Raw genomic sequence first — 18,607 nt, 5'->3', positions numbered from 1 at the left:
GGCACGTAGGACACGGCAACACAACGGCCAGCCCAAGGCGAGGAAGCAAGTCAGAGGGACCAGTACCAGGGCTTCCAGGCTCCTGACTGCTTTTGCAAACATACAGGGCGCATGGCTGTACCAGCAGCTCCTCAGACTGGAGCAATAAAGCTTACAATCAAAGCCCTGGATACCTAAGGTTGCCTACTCCAAGCAGTTCACGTGGGAGAGCTGACCCTTATCTTCAGGGCCTCGGAGGCTCAGACCTCTCACAAATATGAACAGGTTTCCATGAGAATCTGGTATGTGCCTGTGAAATGTTTTCTGAGAACCGTTCTTAGCTGTGCAGCTTCTCTATCAGTGTATCGCTTTCCAGATGCTCCCCTCTCCCTGCTCATCAAATTCAAGATAAAAATCTTGGAGAACTCATTATCTTGTCTTGGTTATGGAAAATGCTTCCCACTGTAAATCTAACTGCTCTACTGTATGGTGAAGAGGTCCTGACTCATAAGGCAGAGTCAGCTTTACGTTTTAAATGAAAGAAAGTGGATCAGAACTAAAAGAAAATCCCATGAGTGTGTGACAAGAGTGTCACACATGAGTGTGCAAAGACCACAGAGGCCACACAGGTCAGCTGATCCCTCTACCTAGGAGGGCCAATTCTCACCTTTTGCAAGTGCCTTTCCCTCTCAGGCTCTGAAGTACCTCTGAAGGGACCCCAGCTGCATACAGTGCCTCCCTGCATGCCTGCACCAGGGTGCAGGATCTACCTTCTGGACTAAGAAAGAGATGCCTTGGAGATTACACTGTCACTTAGAAAAGCTGACATAACAAATATCCTTCATGCAGAGAAGTCTGACACTTGCACATTCAATTCTTCTAAAAATTCAACTGTGTCAGCCTAAAGAAAGAAAACCTCTGCCTGAATTGTATGTGATTACAAACAGGGTGATACCACTAAAGCCAGATGGAGATCTTTCACCACAATCCTCTCCACATTTCACTGTTACCTTTTCATACGCAGAGCTCAGACCAGAAGCTTCAAGCAGCAGTGCCTTGACTTTTTTTTTTTTTCATGAAAAGGGGTGTTAAAACATTTAGCCTAGATCACATAGAAAAGCAGCGCAAAGGTGCAACCACAGAGCATGAATGTAATTTTTCATCTTCAGACAACAAGTGCTATGCAAAGAGGTTGTTTTAAGAGTCCAGATCCTCTATGAAATAAAAAAGGCCAGCATCCCACTGCAAAATACTACAGGAATTTCCACACTACCAATGTCACTAAGATACTTACCAGAATCTCCTCAGCTGCATCACTTTAATGTCCGCAAATTTTGGCCTGGAACACTAGCACATTTTAAATGCAAAAGTAGCAGTGCTGCAGTTTCCTTCCTTTCATAACTCTAGGCTCTGGTTTGCATAGTATTATATTCCCCAGGAACAAATCTTGAAGATTAATTACATGTTCTCAGACATTTTTCAGTTTGTTTACACCCAATAAGCCAATTGGGCAGCGAACACAGAATACAGCACCCCTCACCAGTCCAAGTCCCTCTCGTTAGTACTGGCGGAAGGCAAGTGAACCTTTCCCAGAGGATGCAGCCAAGTTACCTTGTGCGTGATAGCAGCGTACAGAAGGTATCCAGCCTGGGTGTGAACGATTCCTTTGGGTTTCCCAGTGCTGCCCGAGGTATACAGCATGAAAAGCATGTCTTCGCTGTCCATGCTCTCTGGAGTGCATACAGAAGCTGCCTTGGCCATCTCCTAAGGAAAAAAAAGGTGGTAATGACAGAAAGATTTTGCCCATACGGAGCCAATCAATACTCCATCTGTAAGCATGTCAGCAGCGTCCAGAGACAAGAACCACTGTTGCTGTTGCCCCCTCACAAACGTCCATGGATGTATCATAGGTTTTCTGTGCTCACCTAGTGGAAAGGTTCCTGTGGACACATAGCACCTAGCCTTTCCACCAATACCTCTGCTAGGCACAGAAGTCAAGGGGAATTGGCCAGGTAAAATAACATTTCAGGAGAAAAATGGTAGGTCATAGCTTACATTTCAAGCCTTTGGTAGAAAACCAAGTGTGACTGCGAACATGAACCACACTTGACAGCAGCAGCAAGGCTGACTGGATGCTGTTCAGGACCTTCCTTTTCCTTGTAAAACTGCAGTGCTACAGTTAAAGTGTGCGTTCATCTCCCTTCCCTGGCCCCAGCAGTGGATGACTGTCCTGTCCATTTGATCCTCAAATTCTAATGGCTTCTACCCATGAGGAGGAGAGTGCTTTACTCTCCTGCCTCTGTCACTCTCCCCATACTCCACTGTTTGGCCAGGTGGGTGAGATCCTCTCCTCACCCCAGGGTCAGAACCACGGGAGGGAAGGATGCAGTGTCCTACTAGGTCAGAGCAAACTTTTGGTCCAGCTTGTGTGCCCAGTCCAGCAGAAGAAGGGGAAATAGTGTCCTTTAAAAGAGATGCTTGTGGTCACCAAACTTTGCAGCAGCAGAGGACTTGTCTGCCCAGACTGTAGATTTTTCAGGATGAGGTTGAACATTTTTCGTACCCTTGTACAAACTTGCAATAATCACTGTGTGTTCCAGATGCTCAACATATGGCTTCAAAAAAAGCACAGCTGGCTTGCTTCTCTCAAGCTCTGTACTGTCCTAGATGAATAATTATTCCTACAAGGGTTATTAGATGGCTCTTTGAAGGAATTTCTAGGTACTGCCTTTTTACAAGTAGACACTGCAAACACGCTTTACAAGTGAACACTACGAACAGCAGGTCCAGTTGTTTAAAAGTGTCTGACAAACAAAGCTTAATAAAATATGAAGAGTTGATAGGGTCAGATGTAATTCCTAGCCTCTGACTTACAGCACCTCTGCTCATCTCAGGTATTTATTGTGATATTTCAGCACTTCCAATTCAGGCTGATTTGCTAGTTTTTGAAAGTAAGATGGAGTTCTCCATTACAACATGAGCTTAAATTTTGCAGTAAGCCATCACACAACAGCTGGAAAGCACAACTGCTGCAAAGATCAGTAATGACAGAGTTAATAGCATTAATGGTTTAATTCTTGTTATGTTTCAGACCCTACAACTGACAGTGCGCTGAGTTCAGCTCTTGGATCACCAAAGCATCTCAGGCAGATTGCAGACTAAGGAAAATCATCAGAATGTGCTTGGTGGAGTAAGAAGGAGTAAGACAATTTCTGAGTAAAACCTGCCTTCTCCCTGTAGCTTTACCCTAGTAGTTGCTCCTATCTCATGTGACCAGCACCGGGACTCCTTAGTAATTATCTTGGCTGCAGGCGGGTGATTTCCAGGCATTATTACAATGAGGAGTTTCTGTTTACTGCTGCTGGCAAACTGATAAAACTACTTCTGTATTAGGCTGCAGTTCCATGTGTACCAGCTAAACACATTAAAACAACTGCTGTTTTCTTCCCCAGGAAGCACAGGTTCTAAATATTCCCAAGTCATCCCTGTCCTCCCATCCTGGGGTAACCAGGACACTGCCCATAGGCTATATTAAGCCTCTCCAGGAATTTGATTATTTCTGCACTGCCTTTCAACAGCGTCCAGTCTCAGAGTGCATATGACAAACCGTAACAGAGTGCCTGAACACGGTATAACAGCAGCAGCAATGGTATCAGTGCACTCTGGGTCTCAGGAAACACTCATTCCTTAAATCTCAGCACTGTTTGCAAGACTAATAAAATGGAGCGGCATACCCCCTGCCCATGCTGAGATGAATCAGACACAGATTGAGCTGCTTCGACTCACAATCCTAGCAGACTGCAAATACAGGCAATCCATCTGAGGATGACAATCCAGATGCCACAAGGGGCACCTCAGGTCCAAAAGGCCCAGATGGAGAGAAAGGTGATCTAGCCAACACTCAGACCTAAAAGGAGTTCTCCAGAGTGCCAGTGGGCGTATGCAGAGCTAGGTGACCGCAGGGACATACAGACACTGTCACTGCAACATAGCTGTATCCATTAGCCCACTGGGGTACTGTGGCAGCAGAGGAATAGCAGCACACACTGAAAACCTGCTCCAGAGGCAGCATAAAGGCCAGTCATCGCTGGTAGGTCCGGCGCGGCTACACTACAGTGCCAAGCTGCAGTGCAGCGGCTGCTTCATAGGCTTTTAGCTCAGCACACATACACAAGGAAAGCACGGACGCTGCCTGATGTCGTCTTCCTTGGCTGCCGATTTCCAGCGTAGCCTACAGCAGATCAAAGACCAAAGCCAAATACCAGAGTGTGCATGATCTACACATTCAGCAAGACTCTCACACACGTGTTCTGAACAGCTCTGCATCAGGTCTCTCGGAGATGTCTGTGTTAGCTGGTCCGTGCGTTTATTAGTGCACCGTATTTCTCTCCCCCAGCACAGTAAACATCACATACTTCAAGAAATATTAGGGGAAACAGGCAAGGTTTACCAACACCAACATACCTCTTCAAGGGGAATATCACGGTCACCCATCCGGACTTTGTTATCTGTCCTCTGAGCCACAAAGACGTGTTTGATGCTTGGACAGTTCTTCACAGCTTCATCTACAGTCATCTTCAGCTCTATGATTCGGCCTCCCCTGACTCCCTGGTTGTAGGTGATAACTGCTTTGCATCCAGCTAAAAAGAAAAAGTTAGCAGACATACCAGCCTGTCTTCCAGGCTAGTATGTGCACCCTGCTTTCATTTCTTTGAGGGTTGATGTATAGGACAACATGGGTGACAAATACTCAGAACTTCTATCGATCAAAAACAGTCAGTATCACTGACGAAAACACTTTAAAGCCTGAGACCCACAGAGATTAGGGGTAGCTGGAACCTCCATAGGTTATCTAGTCCATCTCCCCCACCCCAAGGCAGGGTCCGCTCCAGCTAAACCGTTTCTGACAGCTGTCAGTCCAATCTTCCTAAAACACTCCAATGGTAGCTATTCTACCTTCTCCCCACCAGTCCACTCCAAAGCCTACCACAATCATGAGAAAGTCTTTCCCAAAGTATCACTCACTGCAATTGAAATGCCTCCATTCCTGCCTAGCAAAGCTGACATGCAGAACTGTTTCTTCCCAGTTACTTGCGTTATAGGGAATACTGCTGCTTTAGCCTAACAGCTCACGCACTAAAACCAGCGCAAGGCCTCCGACAACCTTAGTGAACGAGCACCTTTGCCCCCTCTCATCCTCTCTCTGGGGCTGCACCTAAGTCCCCGTTGCAAACTGAAGTGAGCAGCACCAAACTCAGCAGCCTCTCGGAGGCGTTACCCTGCTCTGAGATACCTGCAGCCTTCTGAAACTCACCCGTACCTTGAGGGGAAACCTCCTGGAAGACACAGCACACAGCAGCGCTCTGGCAGAGCACTTCAGATTGTACCGCACTACATTATTAGAGAGCTGTGGCTGCAGAGAAATGGCTCTTTAGCCCATCACCTCCACACAAGCGGCTTAAAGTGACGGATAACTAAAACACATACTTGCTCTCTATAGATTAACTCTACTAAACTCTACTAAACTCTACTAAAAGAGGGGAGAAAAGCGTGAAAATTGCTGTAAGACTTATTCCCTCACACTAGCCATAAAGAAACTGATGTGACTGCTAGGACATGAGCCACTTGCTATTTTGCTCTTCTGCTGGTATTTTTAGCATTGCTTTTTACCTAATCACTCTACAAGTGCTTTGGGCTAAGAACAGCTCTGTCTGTTGGTACAATGGCTAACAGAGCAGGGGCAGGCTGCCAACACTTCCAGTGCTATGCATAAATCACAGTATCACAATCAAGACTGCAGAATTAGCACTGTGCAGGAGTATCAAAGAAACACTGCGATTATACTGCAAAAGAACAAATCGGGCCCCATTCCTAAGCTCTGGTTTTCCCTCCAGCTTCACTGCTGTCTGGCAGTAATCCAGCACAGACTGAATGTTAAGCAATTTATAAAGTATTTTAAGGCTAGAGGATACTGCATCTGCCACTAAGGAAAAGGCTCTTCACGATACTTTGCAAAGGAGAGTGAACTGTCCCACCAGCTGAGAATGAACCTTTTCTCTTTCTGCCAAGAAAATAAAATTGGAATATGTCTTGGAGCACTGTCCAGAGGGGTTTGTTCCCCGGTCTACATCTACTTACAGTCCATGATCCTCCCAGCTAAGGACTCCGCGCTGAATCCAGCGAAGATCACGGTGTGAACAGCACCAATCCTGGCGCAAGCCAGCATGGCTGCCACAGACAAGGGAGACACGGACATATAGATGGCCACCTTGTCCCCTTTCTGTATCCCATATTTCTTCAGGGTGTTGGCAAGACGGCAAGTCAGATCCAGAAGTTCCCTGTGGCACAGAAGCAACGTTGTCATGGGACCGCACAACCTGTTTTACACGGGGGCGCAAAAAAAGGATGAACTTGAACCGAGCGAGGCATCACGATCACCTCTGGACCTTGTCCTCTCAGCAGTACAGGGCCCACCAGCTTTTGCATCTTAAAGAAGGGTGGCCTGGGGTGTGGTGAGGGCCAGACTGCTCCTGACGCCAGGGAGAGAAGAAAAGGGGGGCAGGGAGCCACTCTTGCTGCAGAAGGACGAGCGAGCGAGAGCTGCAGGCGCTGCCCAGAGCTGCCAGGCTCTGGCGTGGGTAGAGCAGCCAGCAAGCCAGTGGCTGTCCTGCTGCCTCCAGAAGTCGGTGTCCATTTTAGCCATCCTTGATGCCTTTTTTACCTACAAGGCTCAGTCAGAAGCTACTGGGAACACGTGTGGGATAAACACAAGACAAAATGGAAGCTGTTGTCCAAAGACTCCCAGCAATGTTTATGTTGGGAAACTGCTGGAAGTGCTTCATAACTAGTAGTTTCTCTTTAAATTGCAAGGGTAAACAAACACATTTGCATGCATAAGGAAGCAAAGGAAAATTGAAATTAGGTCCCATGATACTTGTGTGAGTGGCAGATTTTGCAAGACTCTCATGAAAGCTGCATCACCTGCAGCCCGAACTCCTCTGTTGTCACTTCACTCGGCCGCACCGCAGAGTGAAACGGCCTCACAGAACGGAGATACTGGTCTCACCGGGGTAAAACCACAGCCGCTCTCGCACAGAGAAACTTGGGAACACAGAGAACAGGAACAAAGGCTCTTTTCACAGGGCCTGCCGCTGCGACATGCTGACTTAATAGCAGAAACGCTCCTCAAAGGAACAAAAAAGCAGTTTGTGGCCAAAGACTTCCATGTACACTTTTTCTGATGCCTGCATGGGGGATAACACGATTGCAGGCGTGCCTGGGATGAAGATGCCGTCATGAACTGAACAGCTCTGTGTGCCTGCAGTGGAAGGGCTGCGAGAAGAAGACAGATAACTGCGTCAGGTGAGGGGTGGTCTCACGCCAAAGAAGGAGGTGACTCTCATGGGGGGCAGCAGAGCCTTCTACTTTACTGGTGCCAACCATCAGCTCAGAGGAGAAGGCTCGCGGAGTCCACCAGGAATGAAAACTGTCCTCTGGGTTCAAAAACTCGCTGAGTACTGAGGCCCAGAGGGGAGAGGTATCTTCTACTCCCTAGCACACTCACCTTCAACCTGTCCTCTATGAGCGCTTGTGGGTCTGTAAGCTACACCACCAGGGACTCCCAAAAACTGTTAACGAACATATGAATTTTGGGTGTCTGCATACTATAACAAGCTGTAAAGCATGAATCTACCAATGTACCCTTATCTCACAGAACTGGCCATAGCTGTGAAAAACAAGCAAGCAAAATCAGTTTTCAGCTGGTGGCTAAGCTGAAAAGAAAATGAAATGTTGTTTCTGGTCCATCAAAAATTATTTTGTTTCTTTTTTTAAACCAATGCAAGTTGGAAATAGGCAAACCCCAAGTGCTCCACTTTGGAAACGTCCTAACAAAACCATGGGCTGAGAATAACTTGACATATTATTCCTTTAGGATAAAACTCCATCTGCACTGTGAGGGTAGTGAAGCAACACAGCCATAAAGCATGAAGACAGATACAGTGATGGCTGGAGGGATACCACCTCCCTGCCATCTTTTGGAAGATAAGGAAAATGAGACTCAAATCCCAGCCACAGCACTTTATGTTAGTTATTTTAAGACTATTCCTGCAGCATGAAGTGAATAGACCACTCCTGAAGCACAGGAACACAGAGGCGGCCAGATGTGCTCGGTGCCTGCTCCCTGGCAGCAGCTGACAAGAGCTGCCGCCGCAGAGAGACCGCGGCCGCACAGAAAGCAGATACGTAGTGGCTTTAGCCCGGCCTCAACTTCCTCCTAATCCCTTACAGCCAGAGATCAGCCGAAACTCTAACGCACAACATTCGATACTTCTTCCCAAGTGCTTCAGGACTGTGCACGTTCCTGCTATCTACGTAAGTGCACAGTCTATTAGAGGTAGTACTTTGCTTACTTTTACTAAGTTCATGAACTGAGTGACTCCGTGCAATAATGAATTCCCACCCAAGGTTTGTTTTTGTGCCTTGTCCTAAAAGGTCACATTCTCTGGTCCAGAAATCATCCAATGCTGCATTAGAGGAAAAATCTCAATGTGGATAGATGTTAAAGAACCAAAACAAAACTGAGCTGCTCAACTGCAGAGCACAGGAAGTGAAACAAGCCCCACACAGGCAGTTGTGAGAAAGCAAAATAAAAACCACTTATCTGCAATGGAAAATACCCAAGTGCTTTCAGAGCGGCAGCCTCTTTCTCCTGAACAGAAATGCCAGATAAGCCCTGGCTAGGGCGTCCTTTCTGAGCAACTCCATGGTTCGCTTGCTTATTCAGGACTCAGTCACCATGATGGCATAAGCTCTCATTGGTTTTTTTATGATTAACCCTAATTTAACATTTCCTTAATGAGAGTGTGTGAGCCAGCTGACAGACAATAAGGACCAAGTCTTTACCCTTGGATCTATTCGCTTTGCCTTCTCCTTTGTGCTCTGAAAGGCCGAGATAGGAAGGCCTTGGAGGTCCCTTGGCGGTGCAGCACATAGGGGAACGGACACAAAGGCAAAAAGAGGTGAATCCAAGAACTCCAACAAAGAAATCCACAAATCCCTGGGCATCAGGTGTGTCTTCTGGCTCCTGTAGCAGCAACTCAGACTTCCCCTTCAGTTCAAGAAAGGGAGTTAGCAGAAATGCTGCATCGGGAATCCTTCCCTTGACTCCCCCACTCCTTTCACACACGTTTTGCTATCTAACAGGCAGGCAATTAGTACATGCCAGCAGGTTACACATTTCCAGTACTTAACCTGGACACGTCTCAGGGTGGAACAAGCACCGTGCAGGGTCGCTGACCTGCAGCACTGGGTGGGACAGACCTAACCGAACTGAGCGGGAGGAAACCACGGCCGTCACCCTCCCCACCCGCTGCTGCTGCCAAGCTTGACGCTGCGGTCCCTTCATCACACAAGGTTAGAAGAGCCAAGGGCAATTCTGGCCTCGGGCCCAGCACTGTCCCACCCTTGGCACAGGGGCAATGCCATGGAATGCCAGCGGGCTGTGCACAGGGAAGGATCTGCCTCCTATCTACACCCAGGAGGTGCGTTGGTAGCAAGACACATCTACTGAAAACATACATCAGATGCTGAACAGAGCTAGATGCCGTCACTCTGGAGCCAGTGAGACAGTGCAAAAGAAGGCATCTTCACTTAGCTTCTGCCTGCACTGAAACATGGGGTACAGAGGAAGGGGAGAGGAAGGAGAGGCTGAGAAGTGAAAACATCTACCCTGAAAGGGCTCAGCCATTGCCAGTGAAGGACAGAGGGAGGCCAGAGGCTCGGATCAGGTATGCGCTGCTTCTGCAAACCACAAGAAGGAGGAGAAAGGCAAAATCGCAAGAGATGCTCGCAGCACTGCTGCCTGCGTGCACTCCAAAAGATTTCAGTGCAGCCACCCAAGCAGACGGTGTGGAGCGGGGCACCGCGCTCACCAGAAGCAGGCAGGACAACCACCGGAGACCAACGAAGCCACAGGGCACCCAGAGGGTCCCGGGGCACCTGGCTCCCTGCGCGCAAGCCGGGCAGACAACAGGAGGATCTCAGCAGAGCCACTGCAGGAGAAGGCAATGTGCCACAACGAAAGGAAGCGCCCAGCCCCTCTGGACAGAGACAGCCGAGAAACTGCAACGTCAGTTCATGGCGCAACAGCCTGCAGATCCTCTGCAAAAGCAGATCCTAAGAGCTGAGAGCACATAAGAGAGCAAAGTGGGCAGCAGAACACCACTACAGTGGGTAAAGTATCAGGGTGGAACTGAGAAATGGGGAAGGAGCAACCAGTCAGACCCAGGAGGCGAGGCTGTTTGCACAGGAGGAAGAACAGTATGTGCTTTTAAAACAAAGCAAGCCAGGGAGACGGTAGGCACGTTAATGAACATAGGCAGGGAAGGTGAAAAATTATGACACATGGAAGAGATTCTGGACTTACTTTTGGAAAATGTTATCTTTCAACTAAAAATGTGGACAAGTCCAACCCCTTCACACACTGCAGGTGTGAGGGTCAGAGCTGCTGAACATGGATTTCACGTGAATTTACCCATCCCAATCCTGCACCTCCAAAACCAGAGGGAAGCACTGTCTTAACCCAGTGACATGCCTGCTCACGGTGCAGGTGACACGCTGACAGGCTTTAAACACCATGCACAAGATCTCTGCAGAGAGACAGCTCCCCCCCTATGCCAGCAGGGAATGTGAGCAGGGAGAGGCTGGGTTGCACATAAATCCCTCCCTCCACGTTCGTAATGACCACCCCGTCCCAGAGCTGCTCTTGGGTTTGCTCTCCTGACCCGCAGCCTGCTGATTTCTGTCAGCTTTGGAGCAAGCCCTTCATGTAGCTGCTTCATGTCACAACCTGCTGGAAAACCATCTCCTTTCAAGGACAGAGCTGTCTGCTCCTGTGGTTTCCCTGCAGCCCCGTACTGCCATGGCAAGCCACATGCCACAGGCTTCGCACCGAGTTTGCAAGGTCTCAGGAATGCAGCTTGTGATGCTTGCTCTGTCTGAGCTCTTCTTGACCTCCCTGCAGCCTTGTTTCACCTGGTTTAGCTGCAACAGCAATTCTTCTAATTGACCAGGTAACCATGGCTATTTTTTTTTTTTTTATGCTTCTTTATCTTTTTAAGCTACCATTGTGGTTTACAACTCTAATATAATGAGGTAGTCTAAAGAAATACAGGCCTGGTATGATAAGAGGCCTTGATAAGTGGAGGCACGGGACGTGGCATGAAGGAGAATGGGCGTGGGATGACAAGAGATGGAGCACAGGCTGGCACTGGCGGCCCCATGCTGTGAACAACCAGTAAAAGAAATGTGGGCCTGATGCTGGACAAAAGTGGTGTCAGTGGTAACAAACAGGACCTCTTTCTTTCTTTTTCTGTAATAATTAGATCTCGACTAATAAGATTAGAACGTTAAGTGTTCAATTATACTAAGAATGAACACTTGTCTCTCTCTGTATAAGGTGTGCTTCCTTTTTGCCCATAAACAAGACTTTGAGAGTTAACACTGTTCTCTCTAGAGACTCATCACCCTTTACGCAGGCATCTCCTCGGCTATCACAGCATCACTTCTAAGCACAAGACCTGCAAGACTGGCCCTCCAGCAGAGCCAGCAGATCACTGTTCAGGCCAGTACTTCTGTTTAATCTAACAGACGCAGCACTTCTATCCCTCTCTTTACAAGATCTCTGTTTAGAAACTACCAGACCACATTTCTCCCAGATCCCTCTCCAGATACAGTGGTGCCTGTGTTTCCAAAGCCCATCGCTCCGTGTCTGGAACAATGACTCCTGTAAAACCCATCACCAACACATGGCATTTCTCTGACGCATTTTAGGGATGCCTGGCAGAAACATTTTTCCAAAAGGTATGATGCTATCTTTTGCCACAGCAAGACAGCCTGCAGCTTTCTGAACAAAGGAAGCCAGTTCTTTTTACATCCAAAAAAATTGCATCAAGACGTTCTTTGGAAAGCAGCCTTTTGGAAAGCGTTCCTAGACATTTTCCTAATATATTTGATGAGCTTTAACAGTGCCTGTTTAGGAGGCTCAGCACAAGCCACGCTCTCTGCTGTCTCAGCACTACAGCTGGGTTGAGTATTTCTTGCAGCAACCAGTTTATTTCCTGGAACCATAGTTTGGGTCAGGCTGAAACTATTTGAAAATTCAAGTCAAATGCCCCAAACAGGTTAGTGTAAAAAAAAAAAAAAAAAAAGATCTGGGCATCTCTCAGCCCAGCACCTCGTATCTCACCTCTTATCTGTTGCTCTACATGAATTACTGTGGAGCAGCACAGTTCAAAGCCTGCCTCTATACCTTGCGATCACAGCACCGCAGGCATTGTCCTTTGAGATGCGGGTTCACGTCCCCTGGGACACAGTAAGTCTTCACACCCATCCCTTCTTCCTGGGTCAATGTTCTGGCCACCAGGATAATGTGCAAACCTGTTCACCCCTCACTGCACTTTCTGTGACAGTGCCTCAGTTTAGCCCTCCGTTTCCCCCACCTTTTGCTAAATAGGGAAAACGTGTGTTTCCTGTTTTCATTTTTTTCCATTTTAGTGAGAATAACTGAAAAATGTAAAGCTCAACATGAGGCTTTTTGTCTGTAGGTTCAATTGCTAAGCTGAGCATGATTGTTCAGCCTTCTTGCAGACATCCTGAACCCAAGGCAAGGACCTTGTGACCTCTTTCAGGTGAGAAAGTGAAAAGTCCCTGAGCTGCCTTGGACGGGGAAAGCGGAAAGCCTGGGCAAGATTTACTGGCAACTTCAACTTAGGAAGCCAACGCTAGGAAGAAGGAAAAGAGTTTGCTGTCAATGAGAAACATGTTCCGCGTTGCACAGCCTGGTAAGTACCTACATGGCTTCTGGTTGCAGTCTTCACTGTGATCTCCAATACAATTCCAACCGTTTCAGCTCAGGCTGAGGAACCACCATCCGTTGCCTTGCTAAAGGCATAGCTGTGATGTGGCTAATGAAGACGTCCAACCACTTCTCTGCCACCTACCTAGGACCCTATGAAAAGCTACCTAGCACCCCAATTTCTGGCCCCTCAGCTTCTGCTTTCTTCTCCCTACTTTATATTTTGCATTTTGACCATTCCCTCTGCCTGCAACATTTTCTGTGCTGGAGTGAGCTCCTTTGTAAATGAAAACCCTTCCACTGAGACCCAGCCTGCAACCTTTTGCAAAAACAGGTTAGCTAACGCATATTGCTGCCCACTTCTTCGCACAGCTCCTTTTGGTAATATCCACAGGATTTTGCAGTGCTAGGAAACACTGGCTCACAGGTGGCTAAATTGTAGAGACCGTGGTAAACAAGGGAACACCAGAGAGAATAAATAACCCCATGTCGGACAGCGAGAGGTCTGGCATAACTTTAGCTGCGGTCTTCAACATTCCCTGTTGCTGAGCTTACAGAGGCTGCAATGCAACAGCTCCAGCCACGAACTCCGCCTACTTATGTAAGGCACTTGATAAAACAGTGCCCTTTAAAACCCAGGCTCAGCAACGCGTTGGGGAATTCTTCTGCAAGGTTTCAAAGCTCCTGGGCCCTGACAACATCCACAGAGCAAGACAAAACACTCCCAGCCGGGTTGAACCCTTCTGCCAATAAATTCAGCTGGCTGCTCACAGCAGCACACTCCCGTGGGTTAACTGCTGCTTCGCCAGTGTCCTATCAATGGTTTTATGGTGGTTGAGCCTCCAGAGAGCCAGATCTCTTGACAACAGATTGGCGTGATCTGTCCCCACTGTGCTGACCGCAGCCACCAAATCCCAGGAGGGTTGCGTGCCTTGTTGATACAAAGCAGTAAAAAAACAAGTCTCCCGCCTTCCCATTCAAAACCAGAGATATTTTTAATTTCTAGCTGATAAAAATGAAACCCAAAGGGGGAAAAAAGCACAAGAAGGGCCATGAACTTTTTTCCCAAAAGGCTGAGTTGCATCAGCTGGAGAGTCAGGACAAAACTCAGCAGTGAAAAAGATCATCACAACTGAGCTTGTAAGGGCAGCAACCATCGTTCAAGCAAAACTAAAATGTTTCACCCGTGGCTTTGTCTATCTTTGCCAATAAGGAGATGTTTGAATTCCTCTCCTAGCACAGAGCACTTGAACTCAGTTGCATAAACACAACCCACCTTGCTGACAAGCACACATAGGGACGTAGAGTGACTTACGGCACAGCCCCACCAGCTCTTTCCTCCCTGCCAGTTAGGCAGTTAGTGAGGCAGCAGAGGCAAATGGCGGCTCTTATTTCTCCCAAGGACGAGCAAGCTGGGACAGTACTTTCAGTGCAGCTGCATTTTCTTGCCAATGCATGGAGGAGGCCCCGCCGATCGAGGCTTTCCCCTTCCTCGGGAAGGAGGAAGCCCGTTCCAGCCCTTTTCCTGCACAGCTGCCTGCTTCCTTTGCAGGCTGTGATGGGAACAGGGCCAGGGCTCAGCTGTTTTCTTGCCCCTGACAGCTCCCCAGAGGAGAGGGGAGAGCACCCATGCAGCAGCCACATCTTCCTTTGCCCCACCTAGGGCTTATCTATAAGGAGAAGCAGCTCATAGCAGCAAGCTTTGCAAAGTAGATAATGCAACAAACTGGTGCCTTGTACTTCTCTGCACATAAGCCCTGGACACCTCCCAGCTGAGATTCCAGGACCTTCCTCAAAGCTGGTCCATGAGGCAAATGGCCAAATTAAAGTCTTTACCTTCCTAGTGCATGACTTTAAGGCTGCTGTCCCGTTAAAAGCGCATCCAGATCCTAAAGAAAGGGGCACATCTCCTCTGCCACGGACACCAGAGTTTGGGTCCTCCCGATATCCAGCATCCCTCTCATTCCCTCTTCACACTGGGGCTGTCCTGCACGGAGGCTGGCGTGCAGAGATCACCCTGGGACAGAAGGCTCTCGGCAGATTAATCAACTGGCATCACAGCTTCTGAGCCAGTTCTTTTTCTCATATGTTTTCCCTCACAAAACTTATAGCTAAAACAAGACATTACTGCAAGAAGTTTTCAATTAAGCTGAGCGTCAAAGGGAGGTCAGTGCCAACACACCTTGGAAAACCTTACTGCCCCATTTAAAACCTTTGAAAATGCAGTCCAAAGATCACAGAAAAGGCAAAACTTTTGATCCTCTCATTGTATACACACCCATATAATATCACTGTTTTCAACAAAGCTATTCCTGAGATAAGCAGAGAACCAAGTGACCTGTTTTACCGCATCGTAGTACTTGAGAAAACTGTGTCACTTGAATGAAGTCACATCTCACCAAGAGTAACAGGCAGAAACAGGAACATGGCTCGCAAATACAAGCAGAAGTTTGAAAATAGACGTTGCCAACTTGTCTTTCACTTGGATGATGTTCTTCCTGGTTGCTAGTTACGGTACCTTTGCAAGGCTGCACAAAGATTGATTCAGTTTTCAGATGTGGGTTACTTGTCTTCAAGCCACAGCAATCACAAATCCACAGGCTGAAAATATGCTTTCCTCCAAATACATTTTGGATGGCCAAGAAAAAAAGCACTTCTGTTGCTGGGCAGAAAGGCTTTCTCATTTCTCCAGAGATCCCAAGAAGATGGTGTGAGGGTCTGGAGCAGCTCAGCCCATTTCAAGTAGCACAGCCTAAGGGGGAGGCTAGAGGTGCCTTGAATGAGGCTGTACTATCTGATGGGCTGCTCTCCTTCTCAGGTTAATCAGAGCACAACTCCCACCTCACAAGGAATGGGCACAGAGCGAGCCGTAAAAGTACATACACCACCCCAAATTCTGGGAGAAACTTTCGATTCCATCTGCTTTTCTACCACCAGAATGGCAAAAGCAAAAGCCGAAGCATTTAGCCAAGTCATGCAGTTGGTTACAACACATTTGCATCATAACAGCCTGTCAAATAACAATACCAAGATTAAAACCAATCCACTTCTTCCATAGCTTTATATCAGACAGTGTTTATTTCTGTTGCATGGAGCACTAACCTCTCAAAGCTATTTGTACACCCACTCCTCCCTGCTGACCAGCTTCTTCACTCCAATGAATAAAGTTTTCAGGAGCTTTGATAAATTCTGGAGGTGAACCAGACCACCAGAACCCATTTAGACTCAAGAAGCTCCAGGAATCCCAACTACCAACAAGCTACAGAAAACATTTTGTAAAAGAGTCATATGCCAGGACTTCTTATGTCTCCTCTGCTTTCTGATCCAGCAGATCAAACATCTGCCTCCCTAAAATACACACTGAGGAACATACAAGCCTGGGAAACCCTTACCTCGTGCTAGAGAGACAAATGATGTAAAAGGCGTTTTTGTGGGCAGGCCTGTCTCCTAAATGAGGGCGCACAGCAGGGAGAAGAGAAATATGCTTGAAAACTGCCATATTCTAACAAACCCTACAATCTATAGCAGCAGTTACAAGTCAGCATCACTCTGAGCAGCCTTAAGGTTGCTCTAAACTGCATTGAGGATGGGGAAGAGGAACACAGGGAGCTTCAAAACCCCTCCAGCCAGAACTCAGTATCATGCTCTTGATACAAGATGTTTGAGCAACCTGGTCGAGTGGAAGGTGTCTCTGCCCATGGCAGGGGGGCTGGAACCAGATGATCTTTAAGGTCCCTTCCAACCCAAACCATTCTATGCTTCTATGTTGTTTGCACCAAGGCATTTGCTGCTGTGCTGGAACAAAAAGCTGCCCACAGAAATTTTCCCATGAACACTTCTAACAAGCAAAAAGAAAACTGGCAGATGAGAACATAAGCCAGGGAGAAAAAACAAGCCTTACTCTTCTAAAAGCCCCTACTTAGAGAGAGGGAATCTACAGGCAGGCCTGAATAACACCATGACCAGAAGACGATCTGAATCTGAAATTTTCAGTAGCTGTCACTAACTTACACCCACTGTACCTCTCACCCTGCAATATGTTTATTATACAGGTGTCTAAGATCAGGGAGCCCTCTACATGAAGAAGCCAAAGGCAGAATATCATTTCTCTCTGGGAACATGCCTCCGTTTTCAGGTGCTATCTCATCGTGACACCACAACCTAGCCGCAGTGCTGTGGCGGCACGTCCTACGTACTGGAGTATCTTGGAAGAAAGCAGAGTTTCACAGAGGTCTGATTTCAGAGCAGCAGCTCTTCTCCCTGCCCCGTCACATTGCCAGGCATCGTAAAGCATCGCGAGAAGGTGCCATACCTGTACGTGACATGCACTGCAGTGCCAGGCTCATCTCTCTCCCAAATCAAAGCCACTCTGTTCGGAGACTTCTCAACGTGTTGATCCAAGCAATTTACTGTAAGAAAACAGAGGTTTAAACAAAGCTTGATCATATGCAAGGTGCTCTGTAAACTTAGCTTGGTCAAACGTAATAGCAAGCTAGCATAAGACGAAACATCATTTATTAGCTAGCTAGCCACATGCTCATTTGTAACACTGGGAAGTTGTCCTTTACAGCGATAGCATTGTAGCGCTGGTAAAGCTGCCCTTTGCCATATCTGTAGTATGCAAACACTACAAATACTATACTTAATTGGTACAACTGCCTTAGAGATGGCATCCCCACGAGAGGACTCAGCTGATTCAGCTCAGCTTAGCTCCACTGGCTAAGCTTAAACCAGCCCAAATCTCTCCTCTGCAGCACAAAGACAAGACACTCCTTTGATGTTTTTGCTCCCCAGAGCAGCATTTCACTACATAAATCTGACAGACTGTCTTCCCCAGCTTGCATTTTTAGCACTGCATCATTTGCATTTTCTAATTAAAGCTCATGTGAAACATTTTTATTCCAGGGTATAATGGAAGAGCTGAATCTCAGCTAACTGAAAATATCTGAAACTTCAGGATCTAGGGTAAACTCAGGGAGTACAGACATCTGGGAAAGATAGACATGTCTCAAGCTGTGTGCCACACCTCCTAAAACTTGAAGGTATAAAATTACCTTCTGAAAGTGCATCTCTCCTCCCAACAACCAGAGGTAGAGGAAACCTGAACAACTACATGAGATTCCCGAGTGGACTTAGGGAAGGCACCCCCCCTAAAGAAACTTATAGAGAATCCACCCAAGAAACCTGCCTGCATGTTCAGCAGCAACTTGCCTGATCGTTAGAGATTAACCTTGCAAAGTATTAATTCCAAGCCTAAACTACACTTACTTATTTCATTATAATCTTCCAAAGGCAATTACTTTATTTCAATAGACAGCTATTAAAAACTAATCAATCAGGCACGCTGCTGTGTAACTCAGAGAAAACCCTTAAAAAAATGCTGAGTTTCAGATCAGATATTTCCTGGAAATATTAATACTGGTGGGGAAGGATTTCATTTTTCCAGATAAATTAAGTGCAACGAAAGCTGCCTGTTGCTGTCACAATTTGTGAAGTTTAAGTAAACTGTGGCTTGGGACTCGGCTTCTGCCATTCTGTGATCACAGCTGATTTACACCACCACACGGAGGGTGAGAATGAGCCCCTAAAGGTGCATAGCAAGAGAAATCCCTCAGAATTCGGCATATTTTATCACAAGAACAACGGTCAGTCTCAAAAATATGAAAAACCGCTCTTCAGCTGTTTAAAGTCTTGTATTTTTTAATGTAAATTCCTGCAGCAACACTATAAAAATAAAGGAGATAAAGCCATTTCTTAGGTCATCCTAATACG

At 47.1% G+C, this 18,607-nt stretch overlaps 1 protein-coding gene across 1 annotated transcript in view; it reads right to left on the bottom strand.

Moving 5' to 3' along the window:
• The window catches only part of ACSS1 (acyl-CoA synthetase short chain family member 1), a gene marked incomplete at its 5' end in the record, with an annotated part of 38,636 nt that overhangs the window by 17,598 nt on the left and 2,431 nt on the right, over positions 1–18,607 (bottom strand). The window contains 4 exons of the mRNA XM_082306644.1: positions 1,591–1,743; positions 4,444–4,619; positions 6,118–6,317; positions 17,148–17,244. Of these exons, the coding sequence (XP_082162770.1) occupies positions 1,591–1,743; positions 4,444–4,619; positions 6,118–6,317; positions 17,148–17,244 (626 nt within the window). The remainder of the gene's footprint in view (positions 1–1,590; positions 1,744–4,443; positions 4,620–6,117; positions 6,318–17,147; positions 17,245–18,607) is intronic.

The sequence above is a fragment of the Platalea leucorodia genome, assembly GCF_965183815.1.
Source record: "Platalea leucorodia genome assembly, chromosome: 3".
Lineage (NCBI taxonomy): Eukaryota > Metazoa > Chordata > Aves > Pelecaniformes > Threskiornithidae > Platalea > Platalea leucorodia.
This window is presented reverse-complemented; position numbering and strand designations above follow the sequence as displayed.